Below are 25814 nucleotides of genomic sequence, written 5' to 3'. Positions count from 1 at the left end.
ATAAAGTAAGTTACAAATTGCAAAATATTTCTGATCACGGTGCCAGTGGTACAAATAAAATATAGGAGCATTATAGATAGTAATATTATTATAAATGTGATTTGGTGGTTCAGTCCCTGACCACGGCAGCCTACATGTCGAAGTATCCTTGGGCAAGATACTGAAACCCAAATTGCTCCCGATGCTGCGTTCATCGGTGTGTGAATGAATTCCCGATGGTGGCAGGTGGCACCGTTTAGGGTAGCCTCTGCCACCAGTATGAATGTGTGTGTGAATGGGTGAATGTGCGCAGTCTGTAGTGTAAAGCTATTTGAGTGGTGGCAAAGCAACTAGAAAAGTGCTATATAAGTGCAGGTCCATTTACCATTTATAGGAATAATATTGTAATTCAGTTTTCAGTATTCTATCAAGATGATGTTGGTCAAATTTGGTCAATGAGGAGTGGAAGCACATGCAAGCAACAGGATTCTTACTACCGTTCACCTCACAGCTATCGGTTCATTAATAACAAAACATTTGTGAAATTCCGCATAGTATCTTTAAGATATTGATAAAGAAATGTCCATTTTCCCACTACTCTCCCTCAACAACATCAAGTTTTATCATCAGTTTTTATGGTTGTAGCTTCTAAACTCTATAAATGACAAGGTTACACAGCACAGTACGATTATGTTTAAAGTATAGGGCTGAGAATATTCTCAATTTTTGTTATTGTTAACAAATCCAATGAAAAGATCAAAACCAACAATGCGTCTCTCAACACTTTCTGACTTCCCTTGCCTGTCCGTGACTCTTGTGGCCCAAATCCGTTCGACCCTACTTAAGATGTAAATCTTTAAAATATGAGTCACAAATATATTGTTTCAATTAAAATATCACCAGACTTATCCATCCATTAACAAGACAAGTACCAGTTTTCGTGAGTAACTAATTGCCACTGCCAGAGCATGAGTTAAAGTATAAATAAATCATCTCCAGCATAGGTTGAGACAGCCAAGAAATTCTCAAAAAATGATCCCTTTTATGTTTTAACTGGAAAATACAGAATTACGGGATCATTTTTCAAAGCAAATCCCGAAAACGCACATGCACGCGAAATCACTCAACTGCAAGAAATACAGATGTACAGTATGTGGGCGAAGGTTCATAAAGTTGATTTACATGTGTTATTCTGCCTTCTGCAGTCAAGGTTACAGACACTTTGATAACCAATGGCCACAACAAAACTGGTTTTTGTCCTTGGAAGGCTTTCAAAAGCCTTGCAGGGCTAGAATTCATGGTATGGAAGCTATTGCTGCATCTGGTGAGTGTGTGTTTTTTCCCCTCTATGTCGAGTGGTATGAAGATGAGAGATCCCGTAGAGAGGCCGCTGTGTGCTGGCTAAGGCATCAGCGCTCACCTGCATCCTGTCAGAAATAATGACAGCTAACATCCATGAGAGTGGGAGAGAGCGAAAGTCCAGAGGAGCTGAGCCTCGGTTACACACTTCAGGAAGAGTCACTCAGACTTTCCGCTGATAAAGTACATCAATAAAACACAGCGTGAAGCTACGAGTCCGTCAGAGAAAACACTGGGCATGAGCGGAGGAAGTTGGACGGACAGATAAAAGATGGAGGGATTAAGCAGGATGGGTGTGAGGGCAGATGTGGGAAGGTGGCGAGGAAAAGGGGGGTCCCCCATGTGGTTGTCATTAGCTGTTCTGTGTTGGTGGGAGATCCTGGGTGGAGAGGGAGTGGAGAGACTTGTATGAAAGTCTATGGGAAAATGCCCCTTTGTAACACTTGATTTATTGTTACTTCAGTAAACTACGGTGGCCCTGAGAGCTCACAGCGCTGCAACTTAAGAAAACACATGCAAATACACAAAACACAAGCAAATTAAAAAAACGTCTTCATCAAATTGACAACACAAGCGCAGCATTAAAAAACTTGCTGCAAATAGACCACAACACAACAGTTGTGTTTCCAGAGGACACTTAAAAGTGATGCACGCGTCTGGACATGCTTGTGATATTATCACGTTATTTCAAGATGATAATTTCACGTTTTAACGTTTGTAAAAATTATAATAAATTTATCAAGTTATTTCATGATGATGATATTTTCATTTTATAATGTGATATATAGCGTTTGACCGCTAGCCCGTATCAATCACACTGCAGTTAAACAAATCAAATATGATACACGTTTAATTTGGTCTCTCTCAATGGCACCGAGTTGGTCTTGGTCTTGCTAGCCCGCTAACGCTAGCAAGCTATCGATCGCCGGCTAAGATTAGCATGCTATAGATCACCGGCTAACGTTAGCACACTATAATCAGCCGTTAACTTTAGCATGCTATGATCGTAATAACGTGAAATTATCATTACCTTAAAATAACTTGATAATATCACAAGCGTGTCCAGACGTGTGCATCACTTTTAAGTGTCCTCTGGAAACACTTCTGTTGTGTTGTAGTCTTTGCAGCGCGTTTTTAAATGCTGCGCTTGTGTATTTGCATGTGTTTTCTTAAGATACAGCGCTGTGAGCTCTCAGGGCCACCGTAGTAAACATTTTCCTTACGTGTTTTTGGTGTCATTTGTTAGTTTTCTTAAATCAGCATGATGTTCATTTTGTAAGTTTAGGGTAAAATGGCCAATAAAGCAGGTTATGCTTTACGGTGTGGCTACCTACGGTGAGCTGTCAATCAGGATAGAGGTGCCACAATGTGTAAACATTACTGTGAACTTTTTTTTGGTGTTTTGTCTTAGAAATTTGACCCCTTCAGTGTGTTTTCAATTCATGAGAGCACTAGCAGAGAAGTTAAACAGATATTAGGCTTCACCACATATTAACCTGTGAAGTATCTTTGTTTCTTAGGTGTGTGCTTATCCAGGTCTGGATCTTGTGCTTCCCTCTTGATGACCACCTCCAGCCCAGCCCCTAAGGACTTGCTTTGGCAGGAGGAATAGCTCGAGCTGCTTTTGGTGATGAATTGTGTGGAAAATAAGGATAACAGAGAGCTTTTGAAATAAAGTACAGGCGGGGGGGATCTGTTGGCAGCGTGCCAGGCAAATATCTAGTGTTTGATAGAGGATACCCAGAATTCCTCTCATCTTTCTGTGAGCGTCTCGGACACAGCAGGCTGGTCTGCGGATCGTCACGGCTACAGTCTGCTTTCATCATCAACTCACATTCACCATCAACATCTATACTATCTGTTTCAGTGGAATATGTTTATCAGATAATCACGGTCTTTAGGTCCATATCACATAATCATTTCACGTCATATTCAGTATATGCACACGAGGAGGTTTGCATATAATGTATCCCATATTGTTATCTTTGCAATCCATCCTTCTTCTTATCAGCTCTGGTATCAAGGCCCATCAACAACACATTAAAGGCCAACTTGGAAAGACTTTTTTGTCAAGAGGTTAAAGTTATGATAAATATTGAGGACTAAGAGAAAAGCTTTTACACATGGAATAAAACCTTAAACAGTAGTATTTGTGTCCACTTCTCTAAGATCCAGATTACTTATTCATTTTTGCACGTAGCATTATAAGGCCATGTGCATATCTACTTTTTCAGGTTGCAGGTTGAAAATACCCCTTTCGTTCTCACCGAGCACTTGGTCCTGGACCGAACTGTCGGGGTCATCCAGGTGCAGGAGGAGCTGCTGGAAGAGGAGCTGCAGATGAGCAGCAAAGAGCTCAGGGTTGTATTCTTTGGTCAGGCTGCACAGCCACAGCCCGAGAGCCTGCAGGGCCACGCTGCGAACATCCTCACTGCTGTCGTCCAGACGCTTCAGCAACTCTGTGGAGAAAAGCACCCACATGCAATAAATAGATCAGAGAGAAAGAATTCTCAACAATTTTAGCTTTTGAGCAGGTTGACTGCTTTTAGTTTTCCTTTTTTTCATTAGAGTCATTGTAAGAATTTTACAAATTTGAGGATCAATTTTCAAACGCAACATCAATAGCTATTTTCAATGTATTTTTTTTCAAAATGTTGAGATTAACCACAACTAATTGCAAAGCATGTATTCATTCCATGCACGCAGATGGCACTAGGGACGGGTGGGATATGTCTCCCCCAGATTCAAAGTGATCCAGATCCGCCCCCCACACTTTCAGCGACAAACATCACCGGAAAAACAGAGGATTCATTTTCGTTACTTAGACTAATTTACATTACAGCACATAGAGAGACCTGCGGCTAATGGTGCCTTCAAGGTCTACATGAATGTCAGAATTTTCGACGTTCCCAGCTCCAAGTTCCGACTTTCAAGTTCCAACATTACGGTAAGAACGTGTTAGAGCCGCCTTCAAAATAAAAGCAAACACATGTAGCGTTTCAAAATAAGAGCACATGGATGTGTTGGCACAGTCCACCACAGAATTTACAAGAAGACTTTAAAAATATGATGCCTTAAATAAAACAGAACCCTTATTCTCCTTTACAATAATTTAATAAAAAATGTGCAATGATTAAGATGGAATAGTGGCATTAGAATATGCTAAAGGCATCAAATTTAGGCTTTTAGGGCAAAAAAAAAGTTATGGTCTCCCCATCAAAGTCTCAGTATGTTCAGGATTATTAAGGGAGGAGAGATGTTTTTGGGTCCTTTGTTGAGTCAGCTTCAAGTCAGTAAATTTGTTTGGCTACACTGGGAATTTCATGTACAAACTTCTTTTTATTTATGTAAATATGTTGGTTGTTGTTTACACTACAGTTCATTTAAAATGCTTAAATAAAACATTTTGGTTCAGGCTTGGAGTGGAAAAATAACTCATTGAGTTGAAATCCTTTGCTGACAGCTTTGTCACCCCAGTTCAAAAATCCCATCTATGCCCCTGATTCATTCATTTCTCTGTGTGTGTGTGTGTGTGTGTGTGTGTTCTTCACCTACCGGGGTAGACCTTGTTGAGGGCCTCAGGGTGCAGACTGGTTCCTGTGAGTCTGAGGATGGCGGACAGGGAACGACAAGCCAGCAGTCTGGCCATCTGAGAGTCCTCTTCCAGGGCCGACAACACCTGTGGACTCAGTTTCTCCTCCAGACACAACAGCTGCACAGAGGAGAGTCAAAGACAAGCACACAAATCTATTATCATCTCCATCATTATAATCATCTTATTATATGAAAAACATGAAAAACAAAACATGCTTGTTTCAACAATTGCTGGCTTATTTTAATGTTACTACAGTCGGGCTATTCATGCCACAATTGCTCAAAATAAGTAGATTTCTATTTATTTCAAGACCTCATTGGTTTTTCCATTTCAGAGATATTTTTTTAATTTACTTTAAAGAATTCTAACAAAGAAATTGACCTACTGCACTGGCAGATAATTTAACTTGTTTGGAGCATGTATTTGCTTTATTCTAGTTATTTATTTCTTATTTTTTGTCAGTTGGTTTTTGCAGTGCACTTTTGCTGCGTATAGTCAGAATATACTCAACTTGCTTTAATTTCCCAAACTCTGTCTAAAAATGTGCTCTTCTAGTTCAGTTACATCCCTCAGTTATCGACCATCAGAACGTGCTGGTAAGTGAAAGTGACAAGACATCCCCAGGAAAGCTTAAGGAACAGTTTCCACATTTCCATTCGATTATTTGTGTTGATTTGTGGGATTTTTTTTTTGTCCCAAAGTGAAATATCGGCTGAAGCGTGACAGATCCACATCAGGTCTGGATCAGTTTGTACAGACACTCGGGCATGGAGCCCAACTTCAGAAGTACAGTGAAGACCGATGTGTTCATCACACCAACAGATGAGAAACAGAGGAAATGGACAAACAAGGTGAGGCTGAGTGCGCAGACCCACAGGCCAAGAGGTAATGGCTAAAACCTCTGCAGCCCCGTCTGTTTGCTATCGAAACCACGCAGGCGAAACAGTAAAAAAAAAAAAAAAGGGAGCGAGGGGAGAGGGGGGGATTGAGACAGAAAGAGGAGGAAAATTTTGGCAGGGACGTGATCCAGCATTACATCAGTGACAATGCGAGGGTGCCAAGTGTAACTAGAGCTGCTAATTGTTTTCACAGGGAGTAGTGAGGAAACAATGTCCTTCTAAATGAAAGGCGGTTTGATTAGCCTGTGGAAACAACACATAACCTTCCGTTGTTATACCCGATCAGGACATGTTGTTTATTTCATCTATACTGTAGCCGCATTTTGAACCCAAACTAGGAGTAACGCGGCTCTGCTTAGTCACCACTTCCCCGGATTTTCTATTCTTGTGAGGACGTTTGGGTGCCATTAGATAGTAAAAGTCTGATCGCACACCTACACCCACACACCCACGCCCACGCTCACATTGTCCCCCAGCTGTTTGCTCTGCCTTGTAGTTAAAGACGTGTGAATAGAAGAAGGTGTGCGAGCCGGTTTCAACTGGTCACTCTGCACACGCAAGGGCAAACACAGCCAGATGTGCGTGTGAGTGAGCACACATACTGTAACTGGGCACATGCTCTGACAGGCAGGTGCAAGGGCATGTCCCGGTGATAGTTCCTGCGTACAACAAGGGCCCGGAACAGTGGAAGCTTTGTTCCTCGGGGACAAAGGTATGTGAACCCGCTTGCCCCCACGTACACCTGCTACCTGCTGTGGCCAAATCTTTCAGCCAAGGGGAGAAAGATGGCGGATGATATATTTTCCTAAATGGCCAAGTGGGACCGTCTATTTTGATGTGAAATGGACAAAACAGAGAATTTGAAGTAAATGTCAACTCCTGGTGGATTAAAAGAATGCACTACCACATCTTTTCCTCTACAGCTGAGTCAATAAAAAAGTGTTTCCGCAGATTGGAGATCAGGAGTAAGTGCTACTGGAGGCCTTTCATTTCCGGTGTTCCCTTGCAGCGCTTATGGGTCCCTTTGCACAGGTGGAACTAGATGTAACCCCGATGTGTAATCGACCTCTGCAGCGTTTGTGCATGCACGTACCTGTCCAGCTGTGACGGTTCCTCCGTGCAGCAGAGCCAGCAGACAGCTGAGGGCCGAGGTGCGGACGGCACCAGCGGTTCGGCCTGCACGCCACACCAGGTTAGGAAGTAAGACGTCACAGAGGAACTTCTCAGACTGGTCACGGAAATGACTGCAAGGAAACAGAGAGAACAGGAAAAGAGAAAGATATTTCTATTATTTTATACAGGAGGCCTTTTTTTAACAATTACCAAGCGTAATTATGAGTGTAAGGGCCAATAAGGGCCAGTTCAGCAATAATAATTTAAGTTAAAAACAGTTACAAATGAATGATGGTAATTTCACTGTAATTCATGCAATGCTTAGAGCAGGGATGAGCAACTTAAATGCTGGAGGGGGCCACAATTTTTCATTGACACTACCACAGGGCCACATATAGGACCGTGCACTTAACCAGATATGATGAAACTGCAATTTTAAATATGTTTACAGTGCAGTAACTTAACATATTTCATGCTCAAATGCATGTATAACAGTATAAATAGGAATACAAAAGGTTTGAAGCAAATAAAAAATAACCACTTTCTTTTTTTTTCAGTGCAAGAACAGCAGACCAACATTAATTGCAAGAAGTAATTTTGTGCATTTTTACACTGCACTTAAGATTTCATGCTCAAATGCATGTAGTTGTACTGAGGGCCACTTCAAGTGAGGGTGCGGGCCGTATGCGGCCCCCGGGCCTCCAGTTGCCCATCTCTGGCTTAGAGTATGTTAGTGTAAAATATACATTTAGTAATGTTTAAAGGGTTCTGTGCTCAAAATGTTACATTGTGATGTCACTATATAGTGGTAACTATGGTAACTGACTGTGTGTACATGATGGAAGCAACACAGTCTTTTGATCGTGCGTCATACTTTGTAACTTACTTTGTTGTTTTTAAGTAAACATATTTAAAGACACACTACCCGGGGCACTACCCATAGATATTACAAAGTTTGGCAACCATTTTTAAAGTATTTCGAGGAGGAACTCCCTTCCCTCAATATAGTGTAGCCTATTAAGTTTTATTACTATTATTTTCTTTTGAGTTTGAGTACTACTACTGTGAGTGTATAATGTGGAAAGCAATAAAAATATTTGAATAACATTTTAAAAGACAAAGAAAGTTGTAATTTCTCGTCGCTCGCGTGGAAAAAGAGTGTTTTTGTCGACTGACTCTAGAAGTGGCGCAGTAAAGAAACAATAGCAGACGGAGTGCCGCTACAATGAGGACAACTGAATGTTGATGGCTGCTGCAACAAACTGCAACAAAATGGCCATACTGCAGTTATTTTCCCACACTTGATGTAAGGCAGAAGGGGGGCGGCAGTGGAGGATAAGCAAGAGGCGAGGAGTGCAACATCTGTGTGTCCTCCTTTCCCTTCTTCCCTCTCTTTTCCACGCTGGCTTAGGCCATCTGACATCCTCTCACACACTGCCACAGTCTGCACTGCCCTTTTGATCCACACCAACTCCACCAGCTCTGATAGATGCCTCGAGCCTCTGGCTGTTCAGCTGGTGTCCTGACAAACTTATCATGACATTCCATAAAATGTGCTGTAACGTCTCAGTGCCAGCAGGGGGAGACTGTGTGCCACTAATCCAGCCAGGACTGTGTACCGCTGCTGTGTCTTGACTCTGACAGGTGTTGAAAGCTCATCATGAATGACGCCAGGAGATGGAAAGACATTTTTCCACATAGCAGGGATGATGTCCAAAGGAAAAGAAGAGTGGGTCTTTACCTTTAGCTTGTATGTGTGTGCACGCAGACACACAAACATTTCCAGGGAATTTTCTACAAACTGGAGCTGTCTGTGCGTCAGTGTCGGTCACAAATCAACAACCTCTCTCACAACACAGCGGAAAATGTACAGCTTAACAAGTCATTGAGCTTGTCATCAAGTTGGACTGGTCAGAAATTAATAATACCGGTCATAATATTTCTTAAAATAATGTCAATACTTTATATTTATCCATCCATCCATTTTCCTCTGCTTATCCTGGGCCGGGTCGTGGGGGCAGCAGACTAAAGCCGTGTTTCCTTTAGGGGGAAGAGTGGCCGCCGGGAAAGTCTCAGGCCACGCCCTCTCAGATGTCCACTCACTCTCACTCCGGAGGTGACATATGGTTTTCGATTGTAGCATAATCGCTTAGCAAAAGTTTCGACCGTGATCCTTGATCACATACGCGACGGATTAAACACGGGAGACGAAACTGTGGCCGCCGTCGTTAACTGTGCATAACGTCACCAGCTGATCATAAACAAACCAGCATGGCTCATTATACACAGCGTCACCGCTGATCATAGACATAGTGATTGTGAATTAACCAGCATCGCTAACTGTGCACAAAGTGTCCGGTGCTTGTTGTAAACAAACAGAGATCGCTAAGTGAACACCTCCTTCAGCAGCAGCACATACACACTGTACTGCTACAGAGCTAACTGTTAGCCTATTAGCAATTTGCAGACTGGACGCTAAGGGGTTAACATCCCCTCCGGCTCTGTGACTGCAGCTGGGAGAGACTGCTGCAGGAGGACTGTGGCTCGTTAAGAAGAGTAAGAACGAGTCTCCAAAAGTCTTCAATAATAGCAGAAAAAGTTGCGAGATTTGTCGTTTTCATCCTTAAAATGACCATTCCTGTATGAATTCCTCAAGGCATGTCACCTTGAATTTGCGAAGAAAACTTGAATTCATTAAGGATTTACTTTAGTATTAATTTAACTAAATGGAGGCAGACGGGAGAGTTTAAAATAGTAAAATTGTAGTGAAAATGCATGTGTTTTGTAAGTACTGAACAAAACTAGATAACAGAGACTTGGGTTATACTGCAGGAGTCGTGTGAAGATTTGAAACAGATGTTTTGATATTGTTTGCTGCTGTTAAACCTGGCTTCCATTTCCCCTCAATTCATTACATCATTTACTACAATTTTGGACGTTTTGGGATTTTCCATTTGCTGTGGAAGCACAAGGTTTTCTTCAGAAATGCAAGGGCAACAGTAGGTAAGTAATTGATAAACAAATGGTCAATTTAAAAGGGTGAGGTATTCCTTTTAACAACATTGTCCATTCTTTCCTTAAGTCTTAAAGAATCTGGCAAAAAGGGAAGCCTTGTTTGAGGACTACAGGGATTTGGTGATACACGCACATTTGGATCTGCTTCAAGGGAAATCACATTTTGGAATAAGAGAAAGATCTCAGTCCAATAGCATTTTTCCCCTCTTGTTTTATGCTTAAAAGCTGAAATTAAGACTAAAGCCTGATGCCTTTTGCAGTTCACACATGCGTCAAAGTACATACTCTTATCTCCCTCTAAATGGCACATGATTTTTGCCTGCCACATCCACAGGGAAGAGGATAAAATTTCATTTCTCACACATCACCTTCTACTTAAATTCCACATCAAGCTTTTTAATCGTAGCACATGAATCCACATGAAACAAAGACATCATATATGTGTGTGTGTGTGTAGCACTCACTTTCCCTTTCTGCTTGTTCTACAGCCGAGCTGTCATTATGTCATTTTGGTTGCAGAACAAAGAGAAGAGGTTTTCTCTATGACTATCATTGTCCTCTTGATGACATATAGCGTGTGTGTGTGTGGGCTACAATCTTGCTGAGCAAAGATCGGGGCCATAAATCCTGAATGGAAGGATACGGAGGAAGTATGAATGGAAATATTATGGCAGACCGCGCCACACAGCCCGACATACTGTAAGTTAAGCATTTGTTTGAAACCCTTTTGAAGGTGTAACATGATTTCTGTCTCCTGATGGTCCTGTGATTACCGGAGATACAGCTGAGGAATGAGAGAAGCAGTTAGCAGCACAGGTGGCCGCGCTGGGAGTGGAAAAGAGACACAGGCTCCTTTTGTCTAATATGCACATTAATGGATAAAATAATCTGATGGAAGCTGAAAGCAAAAGTTCCAATTTCCACGTTTTTGGCAAAGGTGGGCAGGGTGTTTTGGCACAATTCCTCTTGTTTATGCAACATTTTTCACTGACAAGGATATTACTTTGTCCTTTCTTCTTTACACCGCTGCCAGGCTCATGATCCCTCATATTAACCAAGGGAAACACCTACCAACCCTCATAAACCTTTTTGCTGTGGGGTTAGTTACACGCTGCATAGATGTCTCCATGGCAACCCCATAGACGAGGCTTGTCTTTTTGACGGACAGCGGCAGCTGCTGTGATCGCTGGGACCCAGAGGAGGCCTCGGGCTTAATGCATTCCCTCAGATTAGAGCTGTGAGCGCGGCCCGAGGGCTGCACAGCTGAGGGCTCCGAGGGGACCCGGGAGGGTAAAGGGGGGGCCGCAGAGAGCCACAAACGGGAGCGACTCTCTGGGTGTCAGACATCCCTCCTATCCTTCATTCATCATTCAATAATCAGTCAAAGGTGTTATATATCACCGAGGAGTGATTCAGACATCATTTGACTTCTCCAGGCATGCTGGAAAGTGATTAAGTAATTTGAGTTGGTCTAAACGACACTCCCAAAGAGACCATGTTAACTCCAGTGGGACCTCTTACAGTCTGTGATGGGGTTTTATCATTTCAGGGGTATGATTAACTATATAAACACCATTGTCTATTATATGCCTGAATCAACCGCAGGTCCTAAAGTAGCTGATGGAGTTAAAATGACCTCATGAAAATCACACCATTGTGTTTTTGTGTGTGTGTTTCTAATTATGGTCCCGTGTGGGTGCGGTGCTAATTTGCAGGTTAACGTGAGGTTAAGTCTAAAAATATGAGCTGCACTAATAACGATGATGGAAAACTAGACAAACCCAAACAACTAAAGCTCACAGCAACATCATGCAGAGATGAAATGGTAGAAAATATACCTGCAGTTTAGCTGTTGTAGCTCAGTGTGTGCATGTGTGTGTGTGTGTGTGTGTGTGTGTATCAAGATGTTAAGGTGTGCATGGTATTTGCCCCTCTCACCCCTGGGAATCCAGTGTGTTGGCTGCATCCAGTAGCAACTTAGCAAGCATTGTGAAGGTGCTCATCCTCATCTCTGGGTCTCTGTCCGGCTGAAGGCAGCAGCACAGCAGAGACATCAGCTGGCTCACAAACTCCCCAATCACTGGACCTAAAACACACAAACACACGGTTTTACATTACTACCATTGCAAGATACTTTTTGGGGGCCCTTTTTGTCTTTATTGGACAGTTTACTGACTATATACAGTGGCAAGAAAATGATGTGAACCCTTTAAAATTACCTAGTTTTCTGCATTCATTTGTCATAAAACGTGATCTTGACCTGTGATCAAGAATTGTTGATCTGCATCAGACTGGAAGGGGTTACAAAGAAATCTCAAAGACTTTAGGTATTCACCAGTCCACAGTTAGACAAATGGTCCACAAATGGAGATGATTTAGTGCTGTGGTTACTCTCCCTAGTAGTGGGTGCCCAGCCAAGTTGAATCCAAAGGCACAACGCAGAAAGCTCAGTGAGGTAAAAAAAGAACTCCAGAGCAACAAGTAAAGACTTGAAGGAGTCATCGGAACTGGTTGACATCTCTAGTCATGAGATGGTAATGGTTTTGAATTTTAAATTAGTTTATATTTCATTAATTTGGAGTTTTTAATGTCATTTAAGTTCAGTTTTAGAGTGTGTTTGTTAGTTTTAGTTTGTTGCTTTAGAGCCAGAGTATACGTAGCTACGTATACAAAATACATGTTTGTATAACTGTGTAAGAATGCAAGAGCCATGATGTTTAACGCTTTTAAAAGTACTGTGGAAGTGGAAAGTACTCTTTCACTACAACACTCGGAAGAAAACTTTGTTAAAGGAAATTTGATCTCCTACAACATTTAAATCATGTTCTTTTTCATTTAATTTTACAAGACTAGAACAATACACCTGATTGAAAGCTATGTAACCTTTAGTGTCACCTCAGCAGTGCTTGAACCTGTATTCTTAGTTTGAAGTCTTCCTGTCTATGACACCTCACTGGGTCAACAGTCAAATCACTTCACTTCACTCCGTAGCCAGTAATTTCCAGCATAACTTCTAAATACGAAAGCTATCCTTAAAAGCTCCCGCGTTCCCTTTCTTTGTCAAGAGCAACTGTCCCATGCTGAAAAAGAATGGGCCCACATAGACTTAAGACTGTTGTTATGTTCAACACTGACCAGAGGGCTTTTACAGTTATTGAGACCTCAATGGACCAGCGAGACAGTGACACAGCGCTCTGAGGAAATGAGACATGAAAAGGTCTTTGTGTGAGAAAGCTTTTCTTTCCTTTATAAGTGTCAATTACAGGAAAAATGAGAAACTCACAATGCCACTATGCCCACACACACACACACACACACACACACACACACACACACACCCTCTAACAGTCTGACTGCATGTTTACAGAGCTATATATAGTCATCTGTGTATGTGTGTGTGTGTGTGTGTGTGTGTAATGAGTGATAAGTGTCCGTGCTCTGTTTGGACTTTTGTTCAGACATGAGAGGAGACAGGAAATCCTGAGACTGCCCAAAGGTGGTGGCCATAAAGAGATATGGGAAAACAGTGAGAGAGAGAGAGAGAGAGAGAGAGAGAGAGAGAGAGAGAGAGAGAGAGAGAGAGAGAGAGAGAGAGAGAGAGAGAGAGAGAGAGAGAGAGAGAGAGAGAGAGAGAGAGAGAGAGAGAGAGAGAGAGAGAGAGAGAGAGAGAGAGAGAGAGAGAGAGAGAGAGAGAGAGAGAGAGAGAGACTGTTTTATCCGATGGGAATGTGTGAATCAAAGGGTGTGTCGTTTAAGCGGAGGTGTTAGAGGAGACGTCTGCAGGTCGGACTGCGGATATGACAGGGCAGTAATAGGAAATTTCACCACACAAATAGAGTGACAAGTAGGCAAACACCTCATTACTGAGACACTGTCAGCATGTCTAGCTAAGACCTGAGAACAAAGTCCTTTACTAAAATGAGATGTAGAGTCCCAGACTTTGCTTCCCTCTCTGAACAGACTAAAATGCATCATATACTTGGTGATCATAGTTTCAGCGCCACAGAAGCAGCAAGATATGTGAGATATGCCTGTCACAGCCTGAGAGAAAACCAGCACAACACATAGAACACACACACTCCTCTACTACACTATTATATATCATATTACAGCCGACAGTCATATATTGTTGTTGTCTCTTTATTCGTTTAATTACTTAATGAATTTTATATTTGTCATTGATTTGTCTCATATTTTATCTGTATGTATTTTATGAGATGTATCCACTTTGTTTTATTGATTCTTATATATGTGTGTGTGTGTGTGTGTGTGTTTTATTGATTCTTATATATGTGTGTGTGTGTGTGTGTGTGTGTGTGTATGTATGTATGTATGTATGTGTGTAGGCACACATTCACTACTCTACTACACAATATTGCATTTGACATATTGATATTGTTGTTGTCTTTATTTACTATTTTTACTTATTGAATTGTATATTTGTCATTGATTTGTCTCACATATATTTTATGAAATGTATCTATTTTGTCTTATTAATTGTAATATCTTACTGTTTTTGTGTTGTCCAAATATTTGGAAAAAGTTGTACTTGCACTTTGGCAATGTTGTTTTTTTTTTTTTTTACTTTCGTGTTAATGAAGCCTTATTGAATTGAATTGAATTGAATTGAGAGAGAGAGAGAGAGAGGGAGAGAGAGAGAGACTACTCACAGTGGGTCAGACATTCTCACACAGCAGCTGAAGGACAAAAGACTGAGGAGGATATGAGAAGGCAATAATTATTCCGGTCTCTGTGTGCGAGGAGCTGATGAGCAAGCAAAATGACCAATTCTCAGTTGTCAAATTAACTACCGTCGATTGTTCAGAGTATGGCCGATTTCCCTGACTCATGTGCACATCAAACAAAGCAGGCATGTGCTATTTGTTCGGCTGAGCATAATGAAGTCCTCGGGTCCTGTTAATGGACCGAAGATCACATCTGTAGTGGGGCTGCTCGATTATGGCAAAAACGATTATCATTCTGGTCAATACTGAGATAAAGACTACTTAATATGTCAAAAACATCATGTACTTACTTTAAAAAAATAATAAAAATTAAAAAAAACCCTTTGAATATAATTCAACTGAAAGAAAATAAAAATAAATACAGGTAAAAAGATCATATGTAAATGTATAATATATGCATGCATAGATGGGGGTGCGCTGGATTTATCACACCGTATAATAACCATTATAATCTTGGTTATGTTAGTCTTTGGAAGCCAAAACCGTCACTAAAAACAAAATTTGAATAAATTGGCCAAATCTAATCTGTAGGAATGAAACCGGTGGAAGATTAAAGCAGCATTCAACATGTACAAATAAAACGCACGCGCACACGCAGACACAGACACAGACACACAGACACACAGACACACACACACACACACACAAACAGAGCTTCAAAGTGGCCTTGATCCAGAGGAAGGTCAAGAGCAGGCGGCTGTGGGGCCGTTTGATGTAGTGACCTGCATGGGGATCACTGAGTGGACTTAGAATGGACTGGTCAGTTAGCCGTGGGAGTGTGTGTGAGTCTGTGTGTGTGTGTGTGTGTGTGTGTGTGAGTATGTGTGTGTGTGTGCGTGTGTGTGTGGATTAGAGGGGTGCCCAGCTGCCCAGTCAATTAGAAAGAGCAGGGATGGAGGGAGAAAGAGATGGAGATGAAAGTGTGGCACATGGAGGTGCTGATGATGGAGGATTATATGGTATAAAGGGAAGTCTCAGCACCAAAGACAGGGTCACAGCTTTTTAACCTGCACCACACACAGACACACACACACACACACACATACTTACACACACACACAGAGTCAAGTCTGAGACACACTGACTGACTAACAGAGGGAGAGACGGGGATTTACAAAAGTCAGAAAGCCAACTGCTGCTAATGACAGCCCTTTTTTCTGTGTGGGTGTGTTTGACCATGAGCTTCTTTGCTTGGGTAACAGAAAGAGAAAAAAATATATTATTAATAGCAATATTATTATAATTGGGGGAAAAAGGTGACTTTTTATGTGGATAAACTTTTTTTGGGCCTCTACATTCAAGATCCATAAAAAAAAAAAGGAAGAAACCGCTTAAGCCAGACACATCTATAGAGGGCCGGCATGATATCTCTTATGAAATATTTGTAATAGAAAAATAAATTAATGCCAATTAACCCATTGACGCCGGGAAAGCATTACCGCATTTCTACCATTAAAGCCGGGAGCGCTGTTGCGTCACTCTACCATTCAGGCCGGGACAGCGGATATGTCATTTTGTAGTATTTGTATTTTTTTTCCACCTATTTTCGGTCTCTTGGCCAATGAAATGCATCAGAACTCAGAATACATGCGGGAGTGTCGCAATGCAACATGGGACTTTTCCAGAACTTTAAATCATGGAGGAAGATGAATATAGCGGAGGAGCTCAGCAGTAAGTGACGGAAGAGATCTGATGAAAACAGCGCCGATCATTTAATTGCTGATCCGGACTTTGAACCCTCGGAACTAATCGACCGGCATTTATGGATGAGGAATATGTTTTCAGACGACATATTTTCACCAAAGAACAGACAGATTTGTGGCCATCTGGAGATAATAAGAAATCATGACTGTTTATGTCTTATGTTACTTTATGCGTCGTTGAGTACCCTGAAAAGTGCAATTTATAAAATGTATTATTATTATTTATTATTATTATTATTATGATTTTTTTTTTTATTAGAGTAGGCTAATGAGAACTATGTCTTGTTCTTCCAGTGGTCATATCATGTTTGCATCTTGCTAATGGGCATGTATTAGTATTATGCATAGGATTTTTTATTCAGTCAAATGTAACATTTGCTGAGTTTGTTGATTTTTTTAAAAAATGTATTGAAGGTTTGGACAAATAAACTCAACTTCGTATGAAAGCCACGGGTATAAGCTCTCAAATACTTTTTGAATTTAATTTTTATCTGCTACAGAGGCTGAAAAATCTATTATCAAATTCTATTAACAAATCGCCCATAGGTTTTCCAGGCATTTTTTTCCAGGCGCTTTAGGCCTTAATGGGTTAAAAGCAATGTTTGTCCCAAATATTGTCACCAATTCTATGTAGAGATTTTTCTTTTCTATAATATTTTTAAAAAACAAATACTTTTAAAAAGCTGAAAAGTTGGAACATCCTGTAAATATATCCAACTGCAGTGTGAACTTGCTGTTCAGTGATCCCAAATTAAGGTTAAAAAATGCTCAAAAACCTTCCACTGCGTGTGGGTCACTGATGGGCATCCATCTTGGACAAGGACACAGGAACAGCATGCATCCACTGGGGCGTCAAGCAATAAATCATACAGGTTTTAACCTGAAATACTGCGTCATTAGACATCCCCCATATCCATCAAGTGGTGTTGACAATTGCTCCAACCACCACTGACACATGTCCAACTTATGATGATAAGAGCAGCGTGGGACCATTTGAAAACTAAAGAGGAGGCTGTTTGTTAGTCAGGCACTAGAGAGTGATGCATCCTGACACATTACAAACAATTTTAACCCATAAGAACCCAGACCCAGTTATCATTAACCCTTTATCCAGCGAAGAACTATATTCGGTAACTTCATTGGATATCAAAACTGGGTCCCCATGTCTCCCCATGTGAGGTCGTCCAAGCACAGCTAATCAGCAAAGATCAGGCTACGTCACAGACAGTGACACCATGACATCTGACCAATCAGTATGATAATAATATAATAATATTAACTTTATTGGCCTTCACCTCTAATGTAAAAATGAAAAATTTAGAAAAAAAATCTGCAAGAAACAGTGGAGTTATTCTTCAAAGACTTGTACGAGGAGAACTTGATTATGACGGCAAATTAGGGCCAAGTATGAATAAAAATAAAAATACAAACCCGGGGGAGGGGGGTAATATTTAGAGAAGAAAGTTGCATATTTACTAGACAACAAAAAAAGTTGCAGATTTAAGAGAGTTAAAGTGGCAAATCTGCGTGAAAAAGTCGCAGATTAACGAGAAAAAAGTGGAAAAAAAGCAACTTTTTTCTCGCAGATTTGTCACTTTAATCTCGTAAACTTTTTTCTCAAAATATTACCCCCCTCCCCCGGGTCCGTATGTTTTTTTTACACTTTCCACAGTCCACATTCTGGCTGTATGTAATATCCTCCAATAATCTCTAGGTTTGAAATTTGGAATTTGCAAGTAGTAGAAGAAGTACTAAAGTACTAAATGTCAAAGATCTTTGATGCAACATATGTGTCACATTGGGTGTTTATGGTATTTATGTTTATAATATCTCTTATTTTAAAATAAAAAATAGACACATTTTCTGCTTACAGAGACACAAATTTGCCTTTTTCTCTTCATCTCCACAACATTTATGAAAATTGTGACATTAATAGTGCTGTTTAACAACAAATTATTTTTCAGATTTGTTTTCAAGTAATAAAATTAGAATAAATCAACAAGTAAAAACAAATAACCAATTGCCTTTTTGTTTGCATCTTCATAAAAATTGTGACTTTCATTTGTTCAGGAAATATGGTCAGAACAAGTTAAATGCAATACAGGACACCCTATTAATGGATGAGAACTGTTAAATGGGTTTAAACTTAACCTCGTAACAAAAATAAGCTTTTTGAAATTAGCTACTTTTTCACATTTCTGTTTCCAGTCACAGCCAAATTTTGGAGAAGTCACTTCCTGTCACAGTTACATGACCACCACACCAGGGTGTCGAGTATACGTCGCTTAGGGATTTAATGAGTTAATGTGAAGCATAAAGCTGAATATGGGAGATTCTAGCAGATTTAAAGTGTGTGTCAACGTGGGTTCTTATGGGTTAATAATCTATCTGGATCCTTTGTGCCAGAGAGAATCTGTGCTGATGCTTCTACAGTTGCTGGTGTCGATGTGCTGCCTCGATGATTGATCATGTATGAACAGGAAAAACAGCTTGACGCTTAAAGTTCAATGTAACATGTGTCCGAACAAGTTGAGGAAAAAAAAAATGGCTTCACAAACCGTGATTTAATAAAACATGATCTAGATTATATGGTCTCACCAATGTGCTGAGGTGAAATGGGCCCACAGAGCATGTTCACACTGATGACTGATGTGGGGATTTTCCCATCATTAACAGGTAATATGACGGGCCAATTTCTCAAAACCTTACTGTATATCTTTGACCATTATTGTGTCTCTAATATGTGCAAACTTCAGCACCTGCTGTATGATTTGGCAGCGTCTTGTGCACATTCAGGCTTCACTTCTCACCTGATTGTACGACTATGATATGCAGTTGGAGTCTCTGTGGGGAGTAACTGGTCCAGGTGTTGACAGAGGCAGACAGCCAGTCCAGCAGCTGGCCCATATGTCGTCTATAGAGCTCCATGGCTGAGTCCAGGCCCTGCACCTTACCCAGCAACTGTACACTCTCCAAGGCCTGCCGGAGAGAGGGATAGGTGGAAAAAAATGATGTCAACACATTTTTAACTTGAATTTTTTACATAAAATCATATAGAATTAGGGTTGTCACGATTCTAACATTTTCAACTCGATACCGATACTCAGGAAACCAGGTTACCACAGGTTAAATATTTATAATAAAAAACAGTTGTGCAAAAAGAAACTGCAACTATGACAAGCTTCAGGTCTGACGTAGTGCAAAAAATAAATAAATACAATAAACAATAACAACTAGAACAATATTTTTGGCTGTGTGTGTTGCTGTTTGGTTGCAGGTCGACTTTTCTCTGCTTCATTCTGGGACTTTAACTCTATGCTTATGTATACTAACACTGTGTCAATTTTCGTAATATGGGCATACTGAGTGCCTGATTTATTTATTATTAATATTATTATTATTATTATTACAACGTCTTAGTATCGATACTTTTTTGAGTATCGATACTTTTGACAACCCTAGAGAGAATACATTAAAAAAATAGAGAAGATTGTTTACAGTAAATAAATATACTGAAGAACTTCAGCTACTGACTACAGTTTGGAAATAAAAGTACAAACACATCAGTTTGAGCATTTCCAAACTAGGTGGCACACCCTGAGGGGGACTCAGACTTATAAAGGGAGTGGGCAGCAAGACTAAATCTAAGTCATGGGTCTCAAACTCGCGGCCCGCGGGCCAATTGCGGCCCTCGTCACAATATTTTGTGGCCCCCACCTTGATATGAAAGTTTAATGTGAGTTTTATATGAATGGCACGTTTTGTGTGTGGAAGCTTTGTTTCACTTGTTTCTATGACGACGTTAACAAAAAGAAAGGCAGCTGCTACCGGACCGTTTATTATCTCCCGTGTTGTTGTTACTGGAAGAAGTGGAAATGTTATGTAATGTAATTTTGTGTCTTTTTTTTTGGTAATTTTGTGTCTTTTAGTAATTTTGTGTATTTTTTGGGTCATTTTGTGTCTTTTTATGGTCATTTTGTATCTTTTTAAAGTAATTTAGTGTTTTTTCAGTCATTTTGTGTCTTTTTTGGCAATTTTGTGTCTTTTTTTTAGTAATTTTGTGTCTTTTTTTGGTCACTTAGTCTCTTTTTTAAGTAATTTAGTTTATTTATGTCATTTTGTCTCTTTTTTTGTAATTTTGTGTCTTTTTTGGTCATTTTTTTGTCTCTTTTTTTGTAATTTAGTTTATTTCTGTCATTTTGTCTCTTTTTTTTTGTAATTTTGTGTCATTTTTGGGTCATTTTGATACAGCCTCCAACGGCCCCCAGGTAATTTGAGTTTGAGACCCCTGATCTAAATGATGCATGGTTCTGCACTGCTAGCAAAATATAGACAAGTTTGTCAAAGGACTGCCAGGTAAACGTCAAGAAAACGATGAATCTACACCAAATGTCATCTTCAATATAAATGAATATAACCATAATTATAACCATATAAGACCAAACACCAGTTTAACCTCACAATTTGTCAAATTTTATTAGGGACGCGAGTGAATGACCACCTGTGGGGAGTCACTATACTGGAAGCCTGCCAACATCACTGCTGGGAGAAATGCTAAATGAAGAGCTGATGAGAAAAAGTGATAACAGAGCAGAGGGTATTGTGTTCAAGTTCAACAATTACAGCTGTTTTCCTGTAATTTCAGGAATTTTTGGGTATCATATGAAACCATGGGAAGAACAACACTGCAGACATGATAAAGTCTTCGAACACATAAAAAACCACTTAGAAACAAAAACCCCGACAGATACACAGGATGTCACAAAGGCACAGGAACCCACCGAAACACACACACACACACACACACACATATATATATTAATAGACACACAGACACACACAGACACACACACCAATAAAGCTGAGCTGGGAGGAAAGGGCAGGAATGAGAGATAGGAGAGTAAATAATTAGCTGACTCTTTAGGGCAGGGGAACTGACCTTTAGGGCACTTCATAGTTCCCTTCATAGTCCCTCAGGGACAGACGGGGACACAGACAATGTCTGAGTCACAGATCGGCCCCTTTAGAAGGGAGCGAGACAACCCTGAGCTGTCCACTGATGGGAAAGACGTGCCCCTTTTCTGGGAAAACGAGTTCCGCTTTTCCTCTGGGTCCCGGAATGCCCGAGGCCATTCTCACCCTCCCTCTCTTCTTCTTAATCCATTCCTTCTCATCTCTCCTCTAACACTGAACACACAGACAGACGTAAACACACACACACTGGTGGCCCATGTGGTGTCTGGTAAGCATCGCTGCCAATCCCTTCCCGCTCCTCTCCCTGTCATTAGCCTCCTACAGCGACGAGCCGCTAGGCGACACACTGGCCTCAGATACTGTTGGCTTCACTTGTCACTGTTCCTGTTTGTCCCTTTGCATTTAGAGACCAACCACAACATGAGAGCGTGGTGTTATGTGCATATCACGAGGCTGACCTGAGGAGGCGTTATGGAGCCACAAACTGCACTGGGTTGATGACACACACCTGCTACAAAACACAACTCATCGCTGTTATTTCCTCCATTTTTGTCCGTCTGTCTTTTTCTCCACCTTTCATCCGCCTCCTTTCACCCAGGACTGGATTTAAAGTTCCACTCCAAAGGTGCAATTTCAGCTCCCCTGGCTAAGTGGGTAATTATACAGTTGGCCATGCCCACTTTGAACTCGTACAAATGCTGACATTCCTCAAATAGCTCTCTTGCTTCATAAAACCTGCTTACCTTTCTAATAAAAAAAGGATGGAAAACTAAAATTGAAGGGCCAAAAAAGGTTAAAAAAATAAAAATAAGTAAGTGATACGTGCCTACGTGGAACAAAGTAATGGTAGAGCTGCAGAGGGGGATGTATGTGTCTGTGACTGGATCTTCCAAAGTTGTTTTCTCACCTTTTGGCTGAGCTGTGGCTCAGTGGAGAGGCTCTGGACAGTGACCAGCACCTGCAGCAGCTGCAGGCTGACCGAGCCGTGGTCTGACTCACACTGACGCAGCAGCACATCCACGCAGGCCAACAACTGCTCCAAATACAAAACCTGGGAAAGAGGGAGAACAATTATAGGATTGTCTTGTCTCGTTTATAACATGCGAGTGCACAAAGAAGTGTTCACGATGTGATATGTGTAGTATGTAGCAAGGTTATTATAGTTAACGGAAACTAACGAAATAACAAAAACTAGAATTGAAAAAACATTTTCGTTAACTGAAATAAAAATAAAAACTAGAGTTTTTAAAAAAACGATAACTAACTGAAACTGTATTGCGTGGTTACAAAACTAACTAAAACTAACTAAAATTATAGTGAAAATGTCCTTAGTTTTCGTTTTGGTCAACTTTTTTCATTCATAATTCAGTGTTTCTATTTGAACATGCAACACATGGTAAACATGTTTATTGAGACTGGGATGTCGACACTCAAACCAAAATTCAACACACCTAGAACTGTAAGAGTTAATAACCTTATTGGGGCTGAGATGATAAACCAAAGGAAATAAACGCAAAATTTATTATGACCTCTTTGAATGTGGCACCCAACACATAGCCCATTACAAAAAAAAACTAAAACTAACACTAAAACTAATAAAAACTAAACTAAAACTAAGCATTTTCAAAAACTAAAAACTAAACTAAAACTAGAAAACTCACACTAAAAACGAACTAAAACTAACTGAATTTGAAAACAAAAATTCACAACGAAATTAAAACTAAAACTAATGAAAAATCCAAAACTATTATAACCTTGGTATGTAGTATACGATTTCATTGTGTATCAAAGTCAAAGTTAAAGTCAAATTTATTTCTATGGTGCATTTACAGACATAAAAGTGCAGAATTGACAAAGGTGAAAGAAACAACAACAAAAAAAATCAAAACAAAAAGGGTTAAAAGACATTTCCTGCAAGGGTATCATCATGAAAAAACTCACAATAAGCTGTTCGTGGTGAATTCCGATTCATTCATTCTACTTAATTGCTTATCTGAACCGGGGTCATGGGGGGCTAGAGCCAATCCCAGCTGGCATTGGACGAGAGGTGGGTACCCTCGACAGGTCTGACTATCACGGGACAGACACATAGAGACAGAGGCTACGTTCAGACAGCAGGACTTAATGCTCAATTCAGATTTTTTTGTGGAATCCGATTTTTTTGCAAGGTCGTTCACATTTCCAATTAAATGCGACTTGTATGTGATCTCCAGTGTGAACTTTAAACGTACCAAAAGTGTCCCGCATTGGAGGACACGACGACGTCACACGCAGCGAGTGTGCTCAGTGTTTACGGAAGTAGCGGAAAACATGGCCGCCAGCAGTAAGCCTATGTATGATGAATGCGACCTGGCCGTTCAGACTGGAGTCGCATGTCAAAAGATCAGATATATATCGGTTTTAGGACCACATATCCAAGTGGCCTGGATCGCATTTGAAAAAATCGGATCTGTGTCATTCAGACTGTCATTAAAAGATCAGATGCAGGTCGCATAGGGGTGAAAAAATCGGATTTGGGTCACTGCAGGCTGCAGTCTGACCGTAGCCAGAGAACCATTCACACCTATGGGCAATTTAGCGTCAACAACTTGTCTTTGGAGGAAGCCAGGGGAACCCCAACATGCAAACTTTCACGGAAGAAGTGCAAGCTGGATTCGTACCTGCGACTGTGAGACGAAACAAGTGCCAACCACTACACCATTCAAAATCACCCTGGCTGAAGGTCTGCATGCCCACAAAAAATTTTTTATTGGATGTGTGGTAATACAATGGATTCCAAACTAAATATTAATAGAGAGATGAGGTGCCAACCTGCAGAACTGCAATAAAAACGTACGTTTCTAAATCAAATGTAAGTGATTTAAATGTTTTAGTGCTGTTTTAAGCTTATTTAAATTATCATTTAATGTCGTGAATTGCAATTATTTTGGCTAGGATAACTGTGACATCAAATTTTCATATTGTCACATGTCCATTAATGGACCCCAATGCACTTCAGTCCTCACAATCTCCTTGTTCTACCTGCTCTCAGTCCCACTCCACAGACCCCGTCTCTTATTTTACACAAAAATAACTGAGTGAGTGACAAGATACAATAACTCTAAGTGAGAAATTTCCATCTCCACACGAGAGTGTGTGTGTGTGTGTGTGTGTGTGTGTGTGTGTGTGTGAGATCGCTGTCACTTGTCAGCCAGTGTTGTGGTGAGCTCATGTTTAGACAAAGAGCGGCTGCGGCTCAGGCTAATTTCTATGCCATCACTGGGATCATGGCCTCTTTTCCTGTTTTCTCGCAGCCTGTCATTAGGGCTGGATGGGACGGGGTGGGGGCGGTGGATGGAAGGTAAGTGTGTGTCAGTGTGTGTGTGTGTGTGTGTGTTTTTGTACGTGGAGAGCTGGTAAAGCGCCCTCCAGGTGTTTACTTTGGTCTGGTGATGAGGAGTTGGCCGGTGAGGGGGATTCAAGTGTGTGTGAGCAAAAATACTCAATGCAACCTGCACATATGCTCTCTCACTCAAAACCCACTCACTGAGCTTTGACTGACAAATACCAGCGCTCTATCACTAGGGGGCGCACTATCTTTTCATAACTTTGAGTAGCTATTGAACAGCACAGCTTGGCATTAATGTGGAAAGAAAACAAGTGTTAAGCCAAGTAAAGATGCTCAGAGCGTAAGAAAAAAAGCCAGGACTTGTGTGGGGGAAAGAGACCTAAGGGACTTCCAGTCTGCGAGACACATGTGCAAATGTTTTTATTTTGCGTGTTGAACACACACTGGAAAAAGCTTGTTATGCATATCTTGTGTCCAGGGTGTTAGTTAAGTGTGTAAACACACTTTCCTGCACTAGTCTGAGGCTAAACTAAACTTCCACGCAGCCCTGAACAACCACAACTTGCCCTCATTTCTTCAGTTGGGTGATTCTCATGAACATGGTACAGCTCATAGCAAAAATATATATACATATTTTCTTTGACCCTTTATAACATATACAATCTAAAGTCACTGTTTAATATGAATTTATAATATGTTTGAAAAATGTTAATGTATTTTTTGACATTTTTAGAGACACTGTGAGCAAAATTCATTACCGTAACAAAAATAATTGTTTTTAATAGAAATAAAAAAAACAACAAAAGGTTGTTTTTTTTTTCTTTGGCAAGCACTTAAATATGCTCAAGGGTAGATGGTATCACCAAAATGTATTTTATTAAAATATACACATATTTTAATGCAAATAATTCTATCATTACCGTAACATCTAACCATTTTTTCTCACCAATTTTCATTCAGATTTTGTTCTTTATACATTGTTAAAAACCATTATGTTTGATTATATTCTGTTAAATTATAAATTTTTAAACAAATGAATATTGATTTTTATAAAGTTAATTAAATATGTATTTATATAAGTGTGGGGAAACCATGATATTTTTA

The 25814-nt window shown here is 40.4% G+C and overlaps 1 protein-coding gene across 2 annotated transcripts in view; it reads right to left on the bottom strand.

Annotated features, from left to right (window-relative positions):
- The window catches only part of LOC131984026 (dynein axonemal assembly factor 5-like), a 44425-nt gene that overhangs the window by 5333 nt on the left and 13278 nt on the right, over positions 1 to 25814 (bottom strand). For both annotated transcript variants that reach the window (XR_009395519.1, XM_059348887.1), the window contains exons 7-12: positions 22290 to 22433; positions 19219 to 19387; positions 11899 to 12046; positions 6926 to 7076; positions 4894 to 5050; positions 3606 to 3797 (exon numbers count right to left, since the gene is read on the bottom strand). Coding sequence is in view for 1 of the 2 variants with exons in the window: in XM_059348887.1 (XP_059204870.1) it covers positions 3606 to 3797; positions 4894 to 5050; positions 6926 to 7076; positions 11899 to 12046; positions 19219 to 19387; positions 22290 to 22433 (961 nt within the window). In the remaining variant the exon portion in view is untranslated. The remainder of the gene's footprint in view (positions 1 to 3605; positions 3798 to 4893; positions 5051 to 6925; positions 7077 to 11898; positions 12047 to 19218; positions 19388 to 22289; positions 22434 to 25814) is intronic.

Source organism: Centropristis striata, chromosome 13 (genome assembly GCF_030273125.1).
Source record: "Centropristis striata isolate RG_2023a ecotype Rhode Island chromosome 13, C.striata_1.0, whole genome shotgun sequence".
Lineage (NCBI taxonomy): Eukaryota > Metazoa > Chordata > Actinopteri > Perciformes > Serranidae > Centropristis > Centropristis striata.
Note: the sequence above shows the minus strand (reverse complement) of the source record. Positions and strands in the feature narration are given on the sequence as shown.